The sequence below is a fragment of the Scyliorhinus canicula genome, chromosome 8, assembly GCF_902713615.1.
Source record: "Scyliorhinus canicula chromosome 8, sScyCan1.1, whole genome shotgun sequence".
Lineage (NCBI taxonomy): Eukaryota > Metazoa > Chordata > Chondrichthyes > Carcharhiniformes > Scyliorhinidae > Scyliorhinus > Scyliorhinus canicula.
In genome coordinates this window covers 85,341,786-85,363,310 of record NC_052153.1, presented here as the reverse complement: position 1 = coordinate 85,363,310, position 21,525 = coordinate 85,341,786, and the positions used below count along the sequence as shown (strand labels likewise).

The 21,525-nt window shown below is 51.2% G+C and overlaps 1 protein-coding gene across 2 annotated transcripts in view; it reads right to left on the bottom strand.

Moving 5' to 3' along the window:
• The window catches only part of LOC119970373, a 149,885-nt gene that overhangs the window by 67,627 nt on the left and 60,733 nt on the right, over positions 1–21,525 (bottom strand). For both annotated transcript variants that reach the window (XM_038804883.1, XM_038804885.1), the window contains exon 8: positions 11,856–12,025. In XM_038804883.1, coding sequence (XP_038660811.1) covers positions 11,856–12,025 — 170 coding nt within the window. The remainder of the gene's footprint in view (positions 1–11,855; positions 12,026–21,525) is intronic.

Genomic DNA, 21,525 nt, shown 5'->3' with positions numbered 1-21,525 from the left:
CACCCTCCCCCGCCGCTCCGCATCGCTGGCAACCTCGGTGCCAACTGGAAGATTTTTAAGCAGACGTTTCAGCTGTACCTTGAAGCCACCGACCTCGAAGCCACATCGGATGCCAGGAAGATCGCTCTCTTCCTCTCTACAGCCAGGGACCACGCTATCCACATCTTCAACTCCCTCACCTTTGCTGAAGGTGAGGACAAGACAAAGTTCAAAACAGTCCTGCTGAAGTTCGACAGCCACTGTGACATCGAAGTCAACGAGAGCTTTGAACGCTATGTGTTCCAGCGGAGGCTTCAGGATAAGGATTAATCTTTTCAGTCCTTCTTAACCCATCTCCGTATCCTCGCCCAATCCTGTAACTACGGCTCCACTTCCGACTCCATGATCCGCGACCAGATCGTTTTCGGGGTCCACTCCAATCCCTTTCGTCAGCAGCTCCTTAAAGTCAAGCAGCTCACCCTCACCATCGGCATCGAGACCTGCGTCCTACACGAGCACGCTACTAACTGGTACTCCCATATGAAGGCGGCAGAGACGGCGCGGCAAGGCCCCCACGATGCGGAGCAGGTGCAGGCCGTAAAACAGCTCCAGGGCCTGAGTCTGGATGAGGGCAGCCATTTCGCGCACTTTTCCCGGGCTCCTGCGCATGCGCGCAACAACCGAGGGGACGGCGAGACTAAGGACCGAACTGCGCAGGTGCGCAGATTGTTCGACCACACCGCGCATGCGCGGTGGCACACGGAGCATCCTGACGTCGGCGCCATGACGTGCAACAACTGTGGCTCCGCCTACTTAAAGCGGCAATGTTCCGCGAACTCTTGACGCTGTCTCCAGTGTCGCAAGCTTGGCCACCACGCAGCCCTGTGCAGATCTGCTCAACTGCCCACCACACATCGATCCCAGCAGCAGCGCAGGAACATCCGGTCAGTGCAGCAACCAGTTGCAGACTCCGATTCCGACATGGTTCCAGAATCCGACACCAAGGATCTCACATCCCCATTCCGGGTGGGCATCATCACCAAGCATACGATGCTTTCCGCAAAAAAGGCTAAACCACTCCCAGTGATGAGCATTGATCTGGATGACGAGTGGTGTGCCACCCTTACGGTCAACAAATCTCCCATACGCTTCAGGCTGGACACCGGGGCACTTCAGCGAACCTCATTTCGCAGTCTGACCTGGATACCATCCGCGTCTAGCCGAGCATTCTTCCACCGGCCTGCCAGCTTCTCGACTACAATGGCAATGCCATTGCTGCCAGTGGCTCATGCCAGCTTGTGGTATCTCATCGTTCTTCAAGAGCCACCCTGCGTTTCGAAATTGTAGGGTCCAATAAAGCTTCCTTGCTCGGTGCTCAGGCCTGCAGGATCCTGAATCTTGTGCAGCGGGTTCACTCCATGTCGCCCGCTGAGGCATCAGCCTTGCCAGATGCCAACTTCCAAATCCAATTAAATGACATCATAGCACAATGCCACAGCGTCTTCGAGGGTATGGCCACACTCCCCTATACATACAAGATTCTTCTGAAACTGAATGCCACATCTGTGGTTCATGCACCCCGTCAGGTGCCGGCACCCCTTAAGGACCGCCTCAAGCAGCAGCTGCAAGACCTCCAGGACCAGGGCGTCATTTCTAAGGTCACGGAACCCACGGACTGGGTTAGCTTCATGGTTTGTGTCAAAAAACCGTCAGGGGAACTGCGCATTTGTATCGACCCCCAAAATCTGAACCGTAACATCATGAGGGAACACTACCCTATCCCTAAGCGCGAAGAGCTCACCAGCGAAATGGCTCGCGCCAAGTTTTTCACAAAGTTGGATGCCTCCAAGGGATTTTGGCAGATACAACTGGATGCATCCAGTCGAAAGCTCTGCACTTTTAACACCCCGTTTGGTCGTTATTGTTACAACCGGATGCCCTTTGGCATCATCGCCGCCTCGGAGGTGTACAACCGAATAATGGAGCAAATGATGGAGGGCATCGAGGGGGTGCGACTGCACGTCGATGACATCATTGTCTGGTCCATGACTCCGCAGGAAAACATCGATCGCCTCAAGCGAGTGTTCCAGAGGATCCATGAGCATGGCCTCCGACTCAACAGAGCCAAATGCTCGTTCGGTCAAGCAGAAATAAAGTTCCTCAGCGACCATATTTCGCAGTTCGGTGTGCAGCCAGATGCAGATAAGATGTCGGCGATCAATGCTATGAAGACACCGGAGGATAAGAAGGCGGTCCTCCGCTTCCTATGGATGGTCAACTTCCTTGGGAAGTTTATCCCCAACCTTGCATCACACACCACAGCTCTCCGCCATCTTGTAAAAAAACCACTGACTTCCTCTGGTTCATGAGCGAGAGTGGCGTGAGCTCAGGGCGAAACTCACCAAGGCCCCGGTACTGCCATTTTTCGACCTTGCCAAGGAGACGAAGATCTCCACTGACACGAGCCAGTCTGGCATTGGGGCAGTACTCCTCCAGCGCAACGAATCCTCCTTCTGGGCCCCAGTCGCATATGCATCCAGAGCCATGACACCTACTGAGCAGCGCTATGCTCAAATCGAGAAAGAGTGCCTGGGCCTCCTCATGGGGATGACAAATTCCATGACTACATGTATGGACTCCCCAAGTTTGCGGTCAAAACGGACCACAGGCCACTGGTTCACATCATACAGAAGGACCTCAACGGTATGACGCCACGCCTACAACGTATCCTCCTCAAACTCCGACGCTATGATTTCGACCTGGTCTATACCCCGGGCAAGGAGCTCATTGTGGCCGATGCACTCTCTCGCTCCATCACCAGGCCGTGCGAGCAGTCGGACTTCGTCTGCCAGATCGACGCCCATGTTGAGTTCTGCGCATCCAACGTTCCGGCCACTGACGAAAGGGTCGCACAGATTCGTCATGAAACTGCCAGGGTCATGCGCCATCTCACAGATGGTTAGAAAAAGGGCGAGTGCCCACAGTTCTATAATATAAAAGACGATCTGGCAGTGGTCGATGGCATACTAATGAAACTGGACAGGATAGTATGCAGGAGCTCGTCCTCGGCCAATTCCACAAGGGTCATCTGGGGGTGGAAAAGTGTCGCCGGCGAGCCAGAGAGGCAGTATATTGGCCTGGCATCAATCAGGACATCGCCAACACTGTCCTCAATTGCCCAACGTGCCAAGGGTTCCAGCCGGCTCAGCCGAAAGAGACTTTGAAGCCGCATGAACTGGTGTCGTCCCCATGGACCAAGGTTGGCATTGATCTCTTTCACGCAAAAAGCCGCGACTACATCCTCCTCGTGGACTATTTTTCTAACTACCCCGAGGTGGTCAGACTGAATGACCTCACATCAGCAACAGTTATCAGGGCGTGCAAAGAGACGTTTGCCCATCATGTCATTCCACTTACGGTCATGACTGATAATGGCCCGTGCTTCTTCAGTCAGGAGTGGACGGATTTTGCCCGACAGTACAATTTCACGCATGTCACCTCGAGTCCCCACTACCCCAGTCAAATGGGAAAGCTGAAAAGGGGATACACATTGTCAAACGACTGTTGTGTAAAGCGGCTCAGGGTTCGGGTTCAGATTTTAACCTGGCGCTGCTAACCTACAGGGCGACTCCTTTGTCCGCTGGCCTGTCCCCAGCACAGCTGCTAATGAACCGCACACTGCGGACGACGGTGCCAGCAATCCACATCCCGGACCTTGACAATATACCTGGTCCTGCAAAGAATGCAACTGTCTCGGGCCCAATGCAAGTCGGCGTATGATGCCCATGCCACCGATCTCCCTGCTCTCGTCCCTGCTGCCGAGTTCGTGTTCAGCTACCTGACGGTGGCTAGTCTGCCACAGCTGTGGTGGTCAAGCAAGTGGCCCTCAGATCATTTCTCGTTCGCATGCATGACGGCTCTTTTCTTCGGCTTAATAGGCGGGCACTGCGGCTGCTTCCACACTCGCCACCTGAACGTGATGTCCCTCCTCGCCTGCTGATTCCTCAGGACACACCCTTCCAAGAGGTCACCGATCTGCCGCTTCTTTTCTACCCTCTACATTGGATGCAGCTCCGCCCATTCCAGTGCAGGCGGCCCCTGACCCTCTCTTGAGGCGGTCAACCAGAATTCGTCGCCCGCCACAAAGACTGAATTTATAGACTGAATGTTTCATTGCCTTGTGCTTCATTTACACATCTGTACATATTGTTTCTTCCTAATTTGTTGTATGCACTCCATCTGCACTAGACACCTTCCCATGTAAATAGGTTCACATACTTTGTACATAGTCAGGCTCACTATTTATTGACATATACACATTTTTAAAAAGGGGGGAGATGTCATAATATACACACAAGTATATGATGGTGCACAGACAGGCAGTGATTGACACACAGGATGACCAATGAACACACAGAACACAGCAGCCAATCACCAGACAGAACACGGCCACGATAAAGCCAGAGGGCACTAGTTTTCCCGCTCTCTTGGGATGCAGCCTCTGAGACAGCCAGAGTCTGTGAGCAACAACCAGAACATCCACCATATGGTAGTAAGATAGTCTGGCCAGGTTAACCTCAGGTCTCCAGTCAACTCAGCATAGTGTCAACCCACAGTTAAAGTATGTTTAATAGTTAAGAGTTCAATAAAATAGAGTTGCATTTATTCAAGTGTTGGAAGCCTGTCTCTCTCACTGCTATGGTAAATGCAGTCCTCGCAGACCCAGAATACCCAACACATCACCTTCCAGCCCTTTGAGGCTCTCAGAGCAATTGCCAATGGCTCTATAACTAGCACGAACAACAGTGGGGTGAGGGGGCATCCCTGTCTCATCCTCCGGTGCAGTCTAAAATAGTCCAATGTTGTCCTATTCATCCGTACACTTGCCACAGGAGCCTGATACAGCAACCTGACCCAGTCAATAAAGCCCCGCCCAAATCCGAACCGTCCCAGTCCCTCCCACAGATAATCCCATTCTAACCAATCAAAAGCTTTTTCTGCATCCATTGCGATCACTACCTCCACCTCCCTACCTTCCAGGGGCATCATGATCACATTTAACAACTTTCTTACATTGGCCACCAACTGCCTACCCTTAACAAACCCCGTCTGGTCCTCCCCAATAACATCCGGAACACAATCCTCAATCCTGGAGGACAAAATTTTGGGCAGCAGTTTGGCATCCACATTCAACAGGGATATCAGCCTGTAGGACCCACGCAGTTCCGGGTTCTTGTCCCACTTCAGAATCAACACAATTGTGGCCTGTGACATCGTAGGGGGCAGCACCCCTCTTTCCCTTGCCTCATTGAACATCCTCATCAACACCGGCCCCAATATCCCAGAGAACCTTTTATAAAACTCCACTGGGTACCTGTCCAGCCCCGGGGCTTTACCCGCCTGCATGGCTTCAGACCCTCCACTATCTCTTCCAACCCGATCGGGGCCCCCAGCCCTTCTGCAAGCTCCCCGTCCACCTTTGGGAAATTCAGCCCTCCCAAGAAGTGCCTCACCCCTCCGGCCCCGTAGGTGGTTCCGACCTATACAGCCTACTGTAGAAATCCCAAAATGCCTTATTCACCCCTGCTGAATCTCCAACCAGGTTCCCATCACCATCATTTACTTTCCCTATCTCCCTCCCTCTTTCTAAGGTGCTGTGCAAGCATTCTGCTGGCCTTCTCTCCATACTCATAGATTGCCCCCCTCGCCTTTCTCAGCTGCTCCACCGACCTCCCTGTGGTTAACAAGCCAAACTCCACCTGTAGCCTCCGCCGTTCCCTTAAAAGCCCTGCCTCAGGGGTCTCCGCATACCTCCTATCGATCTGTAGTATCTCCTTAATCAATCGGTCCGTCTCTGCCCTGTCCACCTTCTCCCTATGGGCCCGTATCGAGATCAGCTCCCCTCTGACCACTGTCTTCAGTGCTTCCCAGACCATCGCTGCTGAAATTTTCCCCGTGTCGTTGACCTGCAGGTAGTTCTGAATACATTTCCTCAGCCGCTCGCACACCCCTTCGTCAGCCAAAAGTCCCACATCTAACCTCCAGTGCGGGTGCTGGTTACAGTCTTTACTAACCTGTAGGTCAATCCAGTGCGGGGCATGGTCTGAGATTATAATCACCTCGTACCCAGTGTCCACCACACCTGCCAGTAAGGCCCTGCTCAAAATGAAGAAATCGATCCGGGAGTAACTTTATGCACGTGTGAGTAGAAGGAGAACTCCTTCACCCTCAGCTGCCCAAATCTCCATGGATCTCCCCCCCCCCATCTGCTCCATGAACCCTTTTAGTTCCTGATGAGACCATCAGTTCACTAGATACGTGCTTTGAGATATGAACAGTGGTTTTAATCTACTTACTACAGAGCCAGCCTGGTACATGTTGAACTCTCAATGAACTGGTCGGCTGGCTCTGGGCATCGATATTTATACAGCAGTCCAGGGGGAGGAGCCATGGGAGGAGCCATGGGCGGAGCCAAGGGTGGAGCCCTGTACAAACTCCTAAGCATTCCCAGAGCTACACCCCTAGCGGTCGGGCAACGCAACTGCGCTTACAATCGTACGATCTCATATATATATCACAGAGTGAATTACAGAGTTACATTCACCACAGTTCCTTTGCCATTGCTGGCATGCTGCCCGTTTTCGAGCTTGACCGGTCCATGCCAGGATAACTGTGTTGAAGTCTCTCCCATGACCAGCCTGTGCGAGTCCAAGTCCAGTATCTTCCCCAGCATTCACTTTATAAACTCCACATCATCCCAATTTGGCACATACACATTTACTGATACCACCTGCACGCCCTCCAGTTTCCCACTGACCATAATGTACCGACCTCCCACATCCAAAACTATTCTACCCGGCTCAAACACCACCCGCTTATTGATCTCTTGCAACATTACCACCCTGACATTGCATTCAATACTTAATTCAATAAGGGAAGGCATTCCATGGGTGCAATTCTAACTCCCCATTGCACCCAGCGTACCTCCCGCTATTCCTGGAGAATAGTGGGAGAGCCTCTAAACAGGGTTAGGCCAGGCGCCAAACAGAGCTTGATGCTCCCAGCAAATGGAGAAGGTTGAGCAGAATGGAATTTAGAAGAATGAGAGGTGATCTTATTGATATGAGTCTGAGAGTGCTCGTCAGGGTTTGAGGATGTTACCCATTGTGCAGGAATCTAGAACCAGGGTCACAGGTTAAAAATAAGGCCCTGGATCCTCCGATCCCCGACACCAAAATCACGTTCGGCGACAGGGCGGAGAATTCCTGATGAGGACAAAATCAGGGGCGACGCCGCTTTCGGGATGCTCCTCCACCTGAAAAGTAGCGCATGCTAGGAGTACGCGCACTCGGTATCCACGGCCTCAGGCCATTGCCTGAGGCCCGCCCTGCAATGCTCCTTCAACGGCCGGCAGAGTTCCCGACAGCGTGGGACTGTCATCGTCTCACCCGTCGGGAACTCAGCGTGGTGGTTGCGGTCTCAGTCCAGTGCTGCCACAGTTGGGGGAGGGCCGATCCGCGGGGAAGGGGGGGCTTTATTCGGGTCTGGTGGCACTGTGGGGGGGGGGGGGTCCGGGAAGCGCGAGCCAGCTGAAGCGGGGGACTATTTTGGCGGTCCGGGTCCGTGGGCTGCGTTCGCTATGAACCGCTGCAGGCTGCCGCCGGAGCATGCGTGGCCATGCACCCGGCAATGCTCTGGACTGTATCGGCAGCTAAAGCCAGCCACCCCCAGCGGAGCAGGAATCGGTGGCCATTTTGCGCCAGTTTTCCTGGCATAAAACACCTCCGTTTTCCTGGCATAAAACACCTCCGTTTTCCTGGCATAAAACACCTCCGTTTTCCTGGCATAAAACACCTCCGTTTTCCTGGCATAAAACACCTCCGTTTTCATGCTGGCATGGGGACTTAGTCTCCCAAACGGAGAATCCAGCCCAAGGAGTTTTCAATTTACGATGGAGGCAATGAGGAATTTCTTCTCTCAGAGGGTCGTTAGTCTTTGGAATTATCTTCCACAGAGAGCAGTGCAGGCTGGGTCATTGAATAAATTCAAGGCAGGCTGAGCTAAACAGATTTTTGATCTACAAGGGAGTCAAGGGTTATGCGGGGAAAGGAAAATGGTGACACTGGGGAATGTCCCCCAGTACCAATCCAACCTTGATTTGATTCTGTGGGACATGTCACAGTCACAGTTGCAGATGGGCATTGCCGAAGATCTGCCCAGGATGGCCCAGTAATTGCGGGATGTGTCCCAGTCACTGAGGAGCATCGCCGAGGGCGTTGAACCATGCTGCAGACCATGGGGAACCGCCAGGGTTGGCAGAGACAGGTGAATCAGGGATAGCTGGGGCTCAAATCAGCTGCCCTCCATCCCAAGGTGAACCACAGGTCCCCATCGGCACAGACCAGGAGGAGGGGGCGCCAAGTGCCCACCCAGCTTCCATGGGTCCACCCCTCTGATGAGGTTGCGTCTCGGGGTCAGCACACGGAACAGGGCGGTACAGCTGTACATATGTTGTTGGCAAGTGAGGCAGTGCTTTCCGGTCCCAGAGGACACCCACTAGGGGCATCAGAGGCCAATGGACGAGGTAAGCAGCTGGCTGCTTCCACCTCAGATGTGCATCCTGGGGAAACACCAAGACATAGTCGTAGAGCAAGGAGGGCCGGGCACGTCAAGGATCACTGAGGGCACCGGGGAAGGGGGGAACTGGGTACGTAGGGGGAGAGGGGGGGGGGGTTGTGATGATATGCATAAGCAGTTATGTATGTGGTGATAGTGAAGACCTCCAACCAGCAGGTGGCAGTAGAGACCAACCACGTGACGCTGTTACCTCATGGAATCTGAGGATGAAATGAAATGAAAGGATAGTCTTCGTGGTGGACAGTCACAATTTGTAACAGCTCATAGTTTATTTATAATAGTTAGTAGTTTTTGATAATATTTTTATGGTTATCTAACCCACTCTATTGTTTAACAATAAAACTTTAACTAGACTGGAACTAGACATTCGTTAGTACATTTATTCCAACCGGCCAAGCACCAGAACGTGGGGGGGGGGGGGGGGGGGGGGGGGAGTGTACAGGGGGGGTTGGGAGAGTGGGGACCTGTATTGACCTGTATTGACAATAAACACCCTTGTGCACAACCAGTAGCAAGCCTCTGTCACTTTCTTCCGCAATGCATTACCGCATGCAGGTGATGGGTGTGAGCGAGCACTCAGCAGACAGGCAGGGGTCAGACTGCGGCATAGACTGAGGAGTACCAGAGCCCAGCTCTCTGCGGGTTATCAACACCCCCCTGCCCTCGACAATGACTGCTAACAGTGCCGGCACAGTCCCAACATCCTGGTCTGATGTGACACATACTCTGGGAGGGTGGGTGGGTAAGGTTACGATGATGGACCAGGTGACGTCCAAAGTGAAGTGCGCGAGTACGAGGGCCTCCCTGGCCTTCCAGGCTTGCCAGACCCTCACCGTTGCCGCTTGTCCTGGAGCTTCCGGCTGGGCCTCAGGTTCCTCCCCGGCCTCGTCCTCCAGCCCTGCTCGTCCTTCTCCTCCTCGTCCCTGCCTCCTTTTCTCTGAACTGCATCTTGAGGAGTCTGGGTGGCCACATGGGCCTCATTGTATCAGGTCTCTGCTTTGGTCTCCGGCCTCCGTATTGGCGTCATTAGCCGGGTCCTCAGCGGATACCCCTTATCCCCCAAGACCTAGCCGGCCATCCTGGGATGCTCCTCAAAGAGGGCAGGGATGACTGACTCCCCCAGGATGCAGCTGTCGTGCACTCTCCCCGGGAAGCAGATACACATGTGCATTATCTTCATTTGCTGGTCGCACACGAGCTGTATGTTAAGAGAGTGGAACTCCTTTCTCGAAACATAGGACACACCCAGATGGCCCGGTGAGCGCAGGACAACGTACGTGGCATCTATGACCCCCTGGACCTGGGGCTTCCCGGCAATAGCAGAGAAATCTGCAGCCCGGGCATCTTACTGAGCCTGGTCCATGTCAAAGACGACGTAGTCAACCCCCCTGACATATAGGGCATTAGTTACCTGCCAGACGTACCTGTGGGCTTTAGCCTGTGAGATACCACACAGGTCCCCGCTCTAGCCCTGGAATGATCCAGATGCGTAAAGCTTCAGGGCTGCAGTGACCTTGACAGCCACCAGGAGCAGGTGTCGTCCTCCTCCACGTGGTGCCAAGTCCAGGAGAATATGGCACAGGTGCCGTACCGTCTTCGTGTTGAGGAGACCTCAACACGCGCTGTCCATCATTTGTTCAAAGGACCAGCGTCGCCTGCACACCCTAGGCTTATGGGTCTTCAGGGTGTGGGGCAGGGTCCGGCACATGGGCTGTTGCCTCAAGCATCTACAGATGCTGCTACTGCAGTCTTCTCCAGTGTCTGGCCGCATTGCGAAGCACTAGCACCACTCGGGCAACCTCGGCATCCAACATCCCAGTGATAGCGTTCAATACCAGTAAGGAATTGGGAGAGGGTGTTAGACTGACAGACAGTGGTGGCTCCCACCCCAGGAACCTCCATTCCTCCACTGATCCTCACCCCAGCCCCCCACCCGGAATACCCTGCCCACGCACAGCCAGCCGTAACGGGCCCCCCGTCACCGGACCCCAGACACCGTACCCCAGACACTCGCTCACAGCGTCAACTAGACCGTCTGCTGGCCCCATCCCATTGGCACTTGTGGCCATGGTCATGTCTCCCGGAGTTGTGTCCCATCCCCTGGGCGTTCAGGTATTTGCTGCTGCGTGTCTGATGTTGCCTCCCACAGTGTTCCGGTGCACTGTCCCGATATCATGATCCGATTTCGATGCTGGGCAATGACTCCCACATGCTACATGGCCCGCCCACACGCGGGTATCCACTTAGGTTGTATGAAATGCTCACTGAAGCATGACTGCCAATTCCCCAGAGGCTATAGCCTTCAGCTGCATGGCCAGAGGTAGGGGTCGTGGGTGGTCATTGGGGCAGACGGGCAGGGACAAGGGTTGCCCCTGGAACGAGTGCACAAGATCCAGGGGTTGGCATGGTGATGCCATGACTGGTTGCCTCCAAGTGGTCCCCGCCCACCCTCCCATAGTGGCCCAACCCTGCGGAGGGTCCCCCACCCTCAGCCAAGAATCTCCCATCCCGCGCCAAACACAGGGGCAGCAGTGCCATATTGACTGGCTGCCCCGATCTATCCCCCCACCCTTTCATGTCCCCCCTGTTTTTGTGACCCCCTCACTCCGACCCCGGGAGGCTGCCCCCGGGAATCCCCTAACCCCCTCTCTACCTGGCAAGGCCACCCCTGGGCCTGACCCCTGGCAGTGCCAACCTATCAGCCCGGCATCCTGGCACTGCCAGCTTGGCAACCTGGCAGTGTCAGGGTGGCAGTGCCAAAGTGCCTAGGTGCCAGGAGGCAAGGTCCAGATCGCACCGGGCACAAGAGCTGGGTGATTCAAGATCGGCCCGGCGCTGAGCACGATTTTGGGCTGACACGCGATTCATCCATTGTGCCTGGATTCGCAACAGGACCGCTAAATTGTGCCAACGTCTTCAATTACCTACGCCCTAGGGAATCGCCAGAAATCCTAACAAAAACCCATTAGGCCTCTCTTTGGAAACATACACAGGTTGGAATGAAGGATGATCTCACTTTTACAACATCTGAATTGAACATTTTGCAGCCATAAAGCCTGGCAGTCTTTCAAACCAGGATTTTTAAATACATACACACCCTCGATACATACACACCCTAACCTAGGCTTTTAAAACCACTACTGTATTAGGTACATACAGTACAATACATTTCTACCAATTTCTTACATTCATCGCACTAGGAAATAAATTACTCAAGTATACTGGAAATCTGTTTGTACCTTAAGTGAGTCCTTGCAATAGCTGAACAGCTTCTTTAATCCAGAGTCAGTTATGCATTTTGTTCTGTCATTGCATCGATAAAGCCTGAGGCTTTGTGGTTGATGATGCCCAATGTTCGCAAGACAGTCGTCAGTCAAACAATTTCTATTTTCAATCTGAATAGTCTTCCCTGAAAAAGAAATAGTGTACTTCAAAGTTTCGTTCTCATGTCCTAAACCAAAGAAAATCACATTTCTTTGAGAGTAAACCCCTCTGTATTTTGAAGGTTATTCTTCTCAACTTCTCTATTTTAGTCTCCCGCCCAGTATTATTATGACTAAAATATAAACCCCATTCCTGGTTTTCAACAATGTTGCATCAAAGCGCACAAGAATGTTCCATTATGATCTCCACCTCCCTCACGACCATGTAAATCCACCCTGATGCTGGACTACACAAACAATTCGAAAAATCAAAATGCAATTTCAATTGGCAGGCTTGGTGTGGTACCTAAACAGCAACCCATAGGATGCCAAATTGCTTGCTCGGGAATCTATAAGAAAAGACAATTGGCCAACATAAAGGGAATCCCAAAGTTTTCTATAGACATATAAATAGTAAAAAATTGATAAAAGGAGGAATAGGGCCAATTAGGGACCTAAAAGGAAATTTTTATGAGGAGGCAGGGAACATGGCTGAGGTATTACATGAATATTTTGTATGTCTTTACCAAGGAGGTAGATGCTATGTAGCACATGGTGACAAAGACTGAAATTCTCTCCCTAGAAGAGCTTAGAATTGATTGGGAGGAAGTGTTGAATAGACTGTTGGCACTGAAAGTTAACAAGGCACAGGGCTGGATGAAATACATCCAATGGTATTGAAGGAAGTGAGAATGGAAATTGCGGGGAAGTTTGCTATAAAACGGCACCAATCCTGTTCCAATAGTCTGGCCCCTATTGTGCTGGGATTCAGGTTCACATCCCGCACCAGTGGGAGAATGTAAATGGATCATTAAGGCCAATTTGCATGCTGTTAATGGGCCACGCATCCTGGGCGCGATTCTCCGAAATGGAGACAGAGTGTTTGCGCCGTCGTGGTCCACGTTGGCGCGAAACAGGCGCGGGCCAGCGCAGGGCTGGAGCGGTTCACGCTGCTCCAGCCTCCCTTCCCGGCACCAAATGGGCCAAAGCGCCAACCCGCACGCGCGGGGGACCTCTCCAACGCGCCGGCACTGACTCAACATGGTGTGGGGGTTCAGGGACCGGACGCGCAACAACGGCAGCACGGTAGCATTGTGGATAGCACAATCGCTTCACAGCTCCAGGGTCCCAGGTTCGATTCTGGCTTGGGTCACTGTCTGTGCGGAGTCTGCACATCCTCCCCGTGTGTGCGTGGGTTTCCTCCGGGTGCTCCGGTTTCCTCCCACAGTCCAAAGATGTGCAGGTTAGGTGGATTGGCCATGATAAATTGCCCTTAGTGTCCAAAAATTGCCCTTAGTGTTGGGTGGGGCTACTGGGTTATGGGGATAGGGTGGGGCTGTTGACCTTGGGTAGGGTGCTCTTTCCAAGAGCCGGTGCAGACTCGATGGGCCGAATGGCCTCCTTCTGCACAGTAAATTCTATGAAAGTAGGCCCGGTGGTGGTGGTGGGGGGGGAAGATAGGCCGGCCCGCCGATCGATGGGCCCCGATCGCGGGTCAGACCCCATCGAAGACCCCCCCGGGGACAGAGCCCCCCCCCCCGCGACCCTTCACCAGAGTTCCCGCCGGCAGCGACCAGGTGTGGACGGCGCCGGCAGGACTCTGCTTCTTTCGGGCGGCCACTTGGCCCATCCAGAATTGGCGGCCCGGCCTCATATAGCGGCCCGCGACCAGCGCCATGCCAAACTCACCGCTGGAGAATCGTGCGTCGGGGCGGCATGGCACAATTGCAGCGATTTTCCGGCCCGGCGCGGGGCTGGGAGAATCGCGTTCCATATTCTCATAGCCCTCGTAATTCTCTGGTCCTCTGGGCTGTGAATCACGTGGGCGAGAATTGGTGTAGGTCTTGACAAACATGGCCCTGACGTGATAGACCTTGCGGTGGGTCAAATGAGTTGCCCCAATGTCCATCGGAGGGCCACCCTCTCCAAGTTCCCATTTGCCTGCTGCCCTGGTGTAGAGTTTGAGAGTTTGGAAGGTGCCGTCGAAGGAGCCTGTTGAGTTGCTTCCGTGCACTTTGTCAATGGTACACCCTACTGCCACTATGCGTAAGTGGTAGAGTGGGTAGATGTTAGAGGTGGTGGGTGGAGTGGCAATCAAGCTTTGACCTAGATTGTGTTGAGCTTCCCAAGGTGTGGATGGAGATGCACTCATCCAGGCAAGTGGAGAGTATTCCATCACAATCCTGGCTTATGCCTTGGACAGCTTTGAAGAGTCAGGAGGTGAATTACTCGCCACAGAATTAATTTGCTTTATCAAACCTCTTGCTCACATGTGCAACCAATGAACAGTATGAGTTAAGCTGGCTTCATGCACGAATCATTGAAATCAGCAGGTAGCTCCAATGTACTATTCTCCCTGCAGAACATGAATAGGTATGGGTTAATCGCACACCATGACCCACATACCATCTTTCTGGAGTTATCCAATTTTGAACCCATTGAGCTTTTCATGATAACATTGGTACTTATGTAAAATAGTTATGCAAATTCACAAAATGCAAGATGTTGTAAAAGGAAATGGATTATTAATGCATGTTATTAATGCATTTAATTGTGAGGGTAAGTATCCTCTATAATCAATGTTTTGCACATTTGGAAGATAAATTATCTTGCCAAGCTAAAAAACCTGTGAATCAAACTATAATGAAAGCAACAATGGAATGCTAATATCATCAAGTAAACCAACTTTGTAAAACACTAATTTCACTTTCAGTACAGAGGTAAATTACAATGATGAATGTTTGACTTCTATTTATTCCAGCCCTAAACCCGAATCTAATTGTTTCTTTAAATTGGTTATGTATGTTGTACAAACTGTACAATCTAGGCTACTTCACAATCGGAATGTTTTGTTTTCAGGTGGAGCATTATGATTTCTGACATCCAAACACACCCATGTGTGCATTCTTTTAGTTGTTACAAAGAGTGACAGGAATATTTGGTGCAATTATCAAGAACGTGTTTGCATTCAAAACCTTTATACTTACTTATTTGAGTACAAACCTTTAAAAATTCAGGTAAGAATTCTTAAACTGTTCAACGTACCTTTGGTGTCAGATTGCAATGTGATCTCTCTAAAGCATTTGCAATTCTAAGCATGTATTTACAGAAAACATTGCATCCTAATAGTAAAGGATATTAAACTGATATAATAACGTTCATTTTGGTACAAATTAATCTACGTACATTTTGCGTCAATAAAGACTAGGAGTGTACATACCAAGGAGTTAAAAGGACTTCCTATGCCATAGTAATGAATCTTACACTGTTTACATAGCTGAATCCATGTTGCATGTCTTCACTGAATTCTGTGAGTGCTTGTTTTCAGAAAGTACACAAAAAAGATCAATCAAATATTTTTTGTTCTATTCATGGGTTACATAGTTGAGTCACCCTGATATGAATGTTTATTGGAGCACCTTTAGCAAAGTATGTGACTTTGCATTTTGATAGGTCTAACATAGAGGGGAAATATACCGTAAATGGCAAAACTTTTAGGAATATAGAAAGTCAGAGAGATCTGGGCCTGTAGTTCCACAGATCTTTGAAGGTGGCAACACAAGTGGACAAGGTAGTCAAGAAAGCATACGGAATGCTGGCCTTCATTGGTCGGGGCATCGAGTATAAAAACTGGCAAGTCATGCTACAATTGTATGGAAGCTTGGTCAGGCCGCACTTGGAATATTGCACACAATTCTGGTCACTACACTACCAGGAGGATGTAAAGGTTCTGGAGAGGGTGCAGAGGAGGTTTACCAGAATGTTGCTAGAGTGGATGGGCAGGCGCTCTTTCCCAGGGAGGAGGGGGTCATGGGCCAAAGTTTAGAAGAGATGTGCGAGGCAGAGGGTGGTGAGTGACTGGAACGTGTTGCTAAGGCAGGTTGTGGAAGCAGATACATTCACAGCGTTCAAAAGACATCTTGACAAACACATGGATAGGATGGGTATAGAGGAATACGGCACTAAGAAGTGATGAGGGTTTTGGCAAAGGTTGGTATCATGACCAGTACAGGCTTGAAGGGCCTGTTCCTGTGCTGTATTGTTCTTTGTTCTTAAACATTTCTCATTTCTTTCAGAGAATGTGGGCACCGTTAATCAGGCCAGAATTTATTCCAATTCTAAGGGCAGGATTCTCCAGCGGCACCCGCCCGGTGACCACAAATTCCCGCCCAAGATCGATGGACCTTTACATAGTCCCACCCGTGGCAATTTTGAGGCGGGCGGGGCGGAAGAATCCCACCCCAATTCGTTCCCCGTACCTAGTGCTGCACGAAGGTCGACTTCCGTCTATTTCCATAGCTAATAATTTCTGGAATAGGTCAGTTGCCTGTTGCCAGATGCACATAGCTTGATGGGAGCCCCTTCACATCAAATGTGGCTGATCAGGAGGCTCCTCCTCTCTGACTGCCAGCCATTGGCATATTGAAAGGATTTGCAGGTTGTCACTAAACCTGTTTGGTTATGTTATAAATACACTTTCCTTGGCCATCAGGTCCTGGGGTGGACTCAAACCTGGAGCTTCTGACTCAGATGTAAGGACACTACCCTCTGCGCCACAAGACCTCCAACCAGCATTCATTGCCCATCCCTAATTGCCCTTGAGAAGGTGGTAGTGAGCCACCGTAATGAATACGGACTGCAGCAATGGTAACACCACTGAATGTCAAAGGGAGTTGAATTCTCTCTTGTTGTAGATGGTCATTGTCTGGCACTTATGTGGGGCAAATATCATTTGCCACTTATCAGCCCAAGCCTGAACATTGTCCAAACCTTGCTGCATATGGACATGGATCGCCTTAGTATCTGAGGAGTTGTGAATGGTGCTGAACATCAGAAGCAAACATTTCCACTTCTGACATTCTGATGGAAGAAGGATGGTTGAGCTAGGACACCATCCTGAGAAACTCCTGAAGTGATATCCTCGGAACATTATTTCAATATACCGGCAGAGGTGGACTAGTTCATGCAGACAAATGGCCTGGACAAGGGACAGACAAGGCAGCGTTGAGGATGAAACAGAGGAGGAAAAGAGAAAAGAACTCTGATGGACCTATACAATGTTTGCGTGGGCCAGTACAGCCTCGCAGTGAACAGAAATATCAGACCGCAGGGAAAAGCAAGAGCAGAGGAAAATAGGCGAGGGTGAGGAGGAGACAGAGGGAATAGATATCTAGCGAGCAGGAAAGGGGTTAGATCACCCCCGAGAGGGGGGCCACCACACTCGCGGGGAAAGCAAGCGCTAGGAAGCACAAAAGCAACGGGTGGCTGCAGCGCACCTCCTGGCAAGCAGGGAGCGTCTGGCAGGGGGGTCTGGAAACCACAGGGGCAGTGATGGGGAAGGGAAGGGGGGGGATAGGGAGAGGGACATGGGGGGGAAGGGTATAAGGGTCGACAGATGGGGGGGGAAGGGGAATACAAGGAGAATACAACGATAAGAAAGGAATGAGTCTCTGATTGGCTTCAGTAGGTAAGGTGCATGATGAGGGAACAAGATGGCATCGTAAGCAGCCACTTTGGAGGGTCTCTGGACAAAGGGAAACCCCGGAGTGGAGGGGTGTGGTGAACCACTGTACACCTGTATTAGGGGATGTAAGGTCGGACCTGCATTACAGGTTCGCTGGTAGCCCCTGCCGGCTGGCTCCGCCCACTAGGAGCGTGTTCTCCACTGATCTGCCATTTCGCCAGCTGCAGCAGGAGGCCACGCATCTGACTGCAATAAAGCCACAGTTTGTGCAATTGATCGTGCATCAAGGGGCTCACCCACATGGCATACACACAGTTGGTGGCCATGTGGGGTGCCTCTGGACAAAGGGAAACCCCAGAGTGCAGGGGCCAAGCCGCATGGTGATAGCGGTGACCGCGGCCATTTTGGACGGCCCCCTACCAAAGGGAAAACCTGGAGTGCAGGGACGTGTCTACTAGGTAAGTATGGTTGATCTCGCAGGAAGGGGGGACAAAAAACCCCCACCAGGATTATTATCTGGAACATCAGCGATCTTAATGGCCCAGTGAAAAGATCCAGAGTCTTCGTCCACTTGAGAAGTTTGAAGCCAACATAGTCTTCCTTCAAGAGACACCTGAGGGAAGAAGACTGACTGCGGGTAAGGAAGGGCTGAGTAGGACTGATGTGGAATCGCTGGGGCAGCACGGTGACACAATGGTTAGCACTGCTGCCTCACAGCACTGAGGACCCGGGGTCGACCCCGACCCTGGGTCAGATCCCAGCCCCGAGTCATTGTCCTTATGGAGTTTGCACATTCTCCCCTCTCATCCTCACAGTCCAAAGATGCGCAGGTTAAGTAGATTTGCCATGCTAAATTTCCCTTTAATTGGAAAAAAAAAGAAGGGGGCACTCTAAATTTATTTTTAAAAAGAATGTGGAATCTCTCAGTGGATACCCAAGATTAAAGTGGATCCTAATTGTTTCAATCTATAGCTAGAGGGCACATTGGCTTAGCTGAATGGTTGAACACCCCAGGGAACCCTCACACAACTGATTACACATACAATTAAAGGACTAGTCCCAAGGAAATCCATATTGCAAACTATTACAAATCTTGAAAAAGAGACGAAGGGGGTAATTTTCGGGTTCCAAGATGGCTTTTTCGCCGGCAAGATTTCCCCATTCGATTGTCCCCACCCCTGCCAATGACCTAACAGAAATGCAACTTTAAAAGTTGGGATTGATGAGACCATCAATTCACAAGACACGTGATTGGAAATAAACTGTGGTTTTAATAGCCTTACTACTGAGCCTGCCTGCGACGAGAGGAACTGAGAGCAGGCTTACGACTGCAGTGCTTTATACTTCCGGTTAGTGGGAGGAGCCATGGGCGAAGCCAAGTGTGGAGCCCAGTACAAACTCCTCATCTCCCCCTATGGGCAGAGCCGCGCAATGGCTCGTATACAGAGCCCACAAGGACTCAATACATGTAAGGCAATAGAGTGTGAATTACGGTACATGATTGAGCCTAAGCATTACATCATGGGACCGAAATCTTCTGGGCAATTATCTGAGCGAGGATCCTCCCAAACCAACTCAGCACAGGAAACCTTGGAGACAACTGCAAAGGAAATAGGCACAGATGCCAACCCACTTTCATGGTACTAGCCCCACTAGTATGCTAGCATTCTAGTCAGTAAAGAGTTTAAATGTCTCAAAGTGTCTTTGAAAAGCTATAGTGGGATAGTAGTGGGTGGGTGGGGTAAGTGGGCAAGAGGTTAGTGTGGTAGCTGGCAGGATGGTGATGTCAGGTCAGTTTGGATCAGGAGGAGGATTTGGAAAGAGTCGTGTAGTGGGAGCTAGTCAGATTGGGTAGGAAACGATTGGGGTTTGGGAGAGTTGGGTAATGGGGAATAGTCAGGTTGAGTCAAGGTGAGTCTGCAGCGCTAATTGGGGGCTTGTGGGAAGAGTTGAGATGATCAGTTGTATAGTTAGCCAGGAGTTAGACTAGGTAGTTTTGGGCCAACACTTCCTGGCTAACTGTATGTAAGTTCGAACCGTGAAATGTCTCTGACTAATTTGAGACTTTTTCAGAGGGTTCCGGGGAGCAGAGGAATTATCCATCAGAAGTTCAAACGTCCAGGGAATTTCCCACGAGTCGGTACAAAGAGTCCCACAGCACACCTGACGAGGTTCGACCGGCCTCCAACGATCCGGACAATGGAGGAACTGGGCCATTATGTGCCCTTTACTTTCCACTAATATCAATCTTCTGTAAACCAAGACCTATGACATTAATTTGACCTTAACAGCTTCAGTTATGAAATACAGTAAATTCCTGCCTTTCGTGGGGATTAAATTCTCAAGAGGGCGCAATCGCAAATGGCGAACCTCCCTTTATCCTGGGAGTAAATTAGATAGGTTCCAAACATCCCAAAATGTGACCATTTTAAAGGAACAAATGCTTTAAAAACTAAGATTTTGAAGACACTCAAGACAATTTTACTGGAGAAATTGTTTAACAAAGCAAGAATGTAAATTTTGCCACGCTTACAGTACACATTATTGTACATTACTTCACTTGAGAGTGGAGGTGAAGGGAGTGGGCGAAGTGGCTGATGTAGACATTGATATGGGTAAAAAGGACAATGTTATCCTTGTCTACTTCGGCTTTTGCTTTTCAATTTTGTAAGGAGCACAGCAGTGTAAATCACTATATAAAAGGCAAAGCTTCTCTTCATGTTTGTATCAAGGAGCGGGATTCTCCGGTCGCCAACACCGAAATTGCATTCGGCGATCGGTCGGAAAATCAGCGTTTGCTCTGAAATCAGGGGCAGCGCCGCTTTTGCAATGCGCCACCCCCTCCAAAGCGGGGTATTCCAGAAGTACGTCGCACGCCATATCAACGGCCTCAGGACGTTGCCTGAAGCCCTCCTCCTGATACTCCGTCCCCAACCGTGGCGTGGGTCTCTCATGCTATTATTTGTCGGGAACTCTGTGTGGTAGCTGCGGACTCAGTCCAGTGCCGCCATAGTCGGGGGAGAGGCGATCCATGGGCAGGGGGGATTTTGGCAGGGGCTGGGTGCACTGTTGGCGGGTGGTCCGGGATTCGCGAGCCAGCCAAAGGCAGGGCACTATGTGGCAGGCCAGGTCCACGGACGGCCGGTGTCATGTTGCACGCCACGGCCGATGCAGGCTGCCGCCATGCGCATGTGCGGCCACAGACCCGGCAATTCTCCGGCTGTATCGGTAGCTAGAGCCGGGTGCTCCGCTCTGCCTGCCTGCTAGCCCCCAGCAAACGGAGGATCGGTCGCGGTTTTGCGTCAAATATTCGGTCATAAAACGCCACCGTTCCCACGTCAGCGTCAGGACATAGCCTGAAAATCGGAGAATCCAGCCCACGGTCTCCCACTTTACAAACCTTCAGTTGATCCAGTATTTATTACTCATCCCAAATTGCTCTTGAACTGGGCCATTTTGTTGTGGATCTGGAGTCACATGTTGGCCAAACCAGGTAAGGGTGGCAGATTTCCTTCCCGAAAGAAAATTAGTGAACCAGATGGATTTTCACAACAATTGACAATCATAGAATCATTTACAGAGCAGAAGGAGGCCATTCGGCCTATTGACTCTGCACCAGCCTTTGGAAAGAGCACCCTACTTAAGTCCATGCTTCCACCCTATCCCCGTAACCAGCAACCCCACCGAGCGTTTTGGACAGTAAGGGGCAATTTAGCATGGCCAATCCACCTAACCTGCACATCTTTAGACTGTGGGAGGAAACCGGAGCACCCGGAGGAAACCTACTCTGATACGAGGAGAAAGTGCAAACTCCACAGAGTCACCCGAGGCCAAGATTGAACCCGAGACCCTGGCGCTGTGAAGCAGCAATGCTAACCACTGTGCCATCCCAATCAATACACTTTTAATTCCAGATATTTGTTCAATTCAAGATTCACCATCTGCCATGGTGGGATTCAAACACAGGTCCCCAGAGCATGACCCTGGTCTCTGGATTACTCATCAGCGACAGTACCACTACGC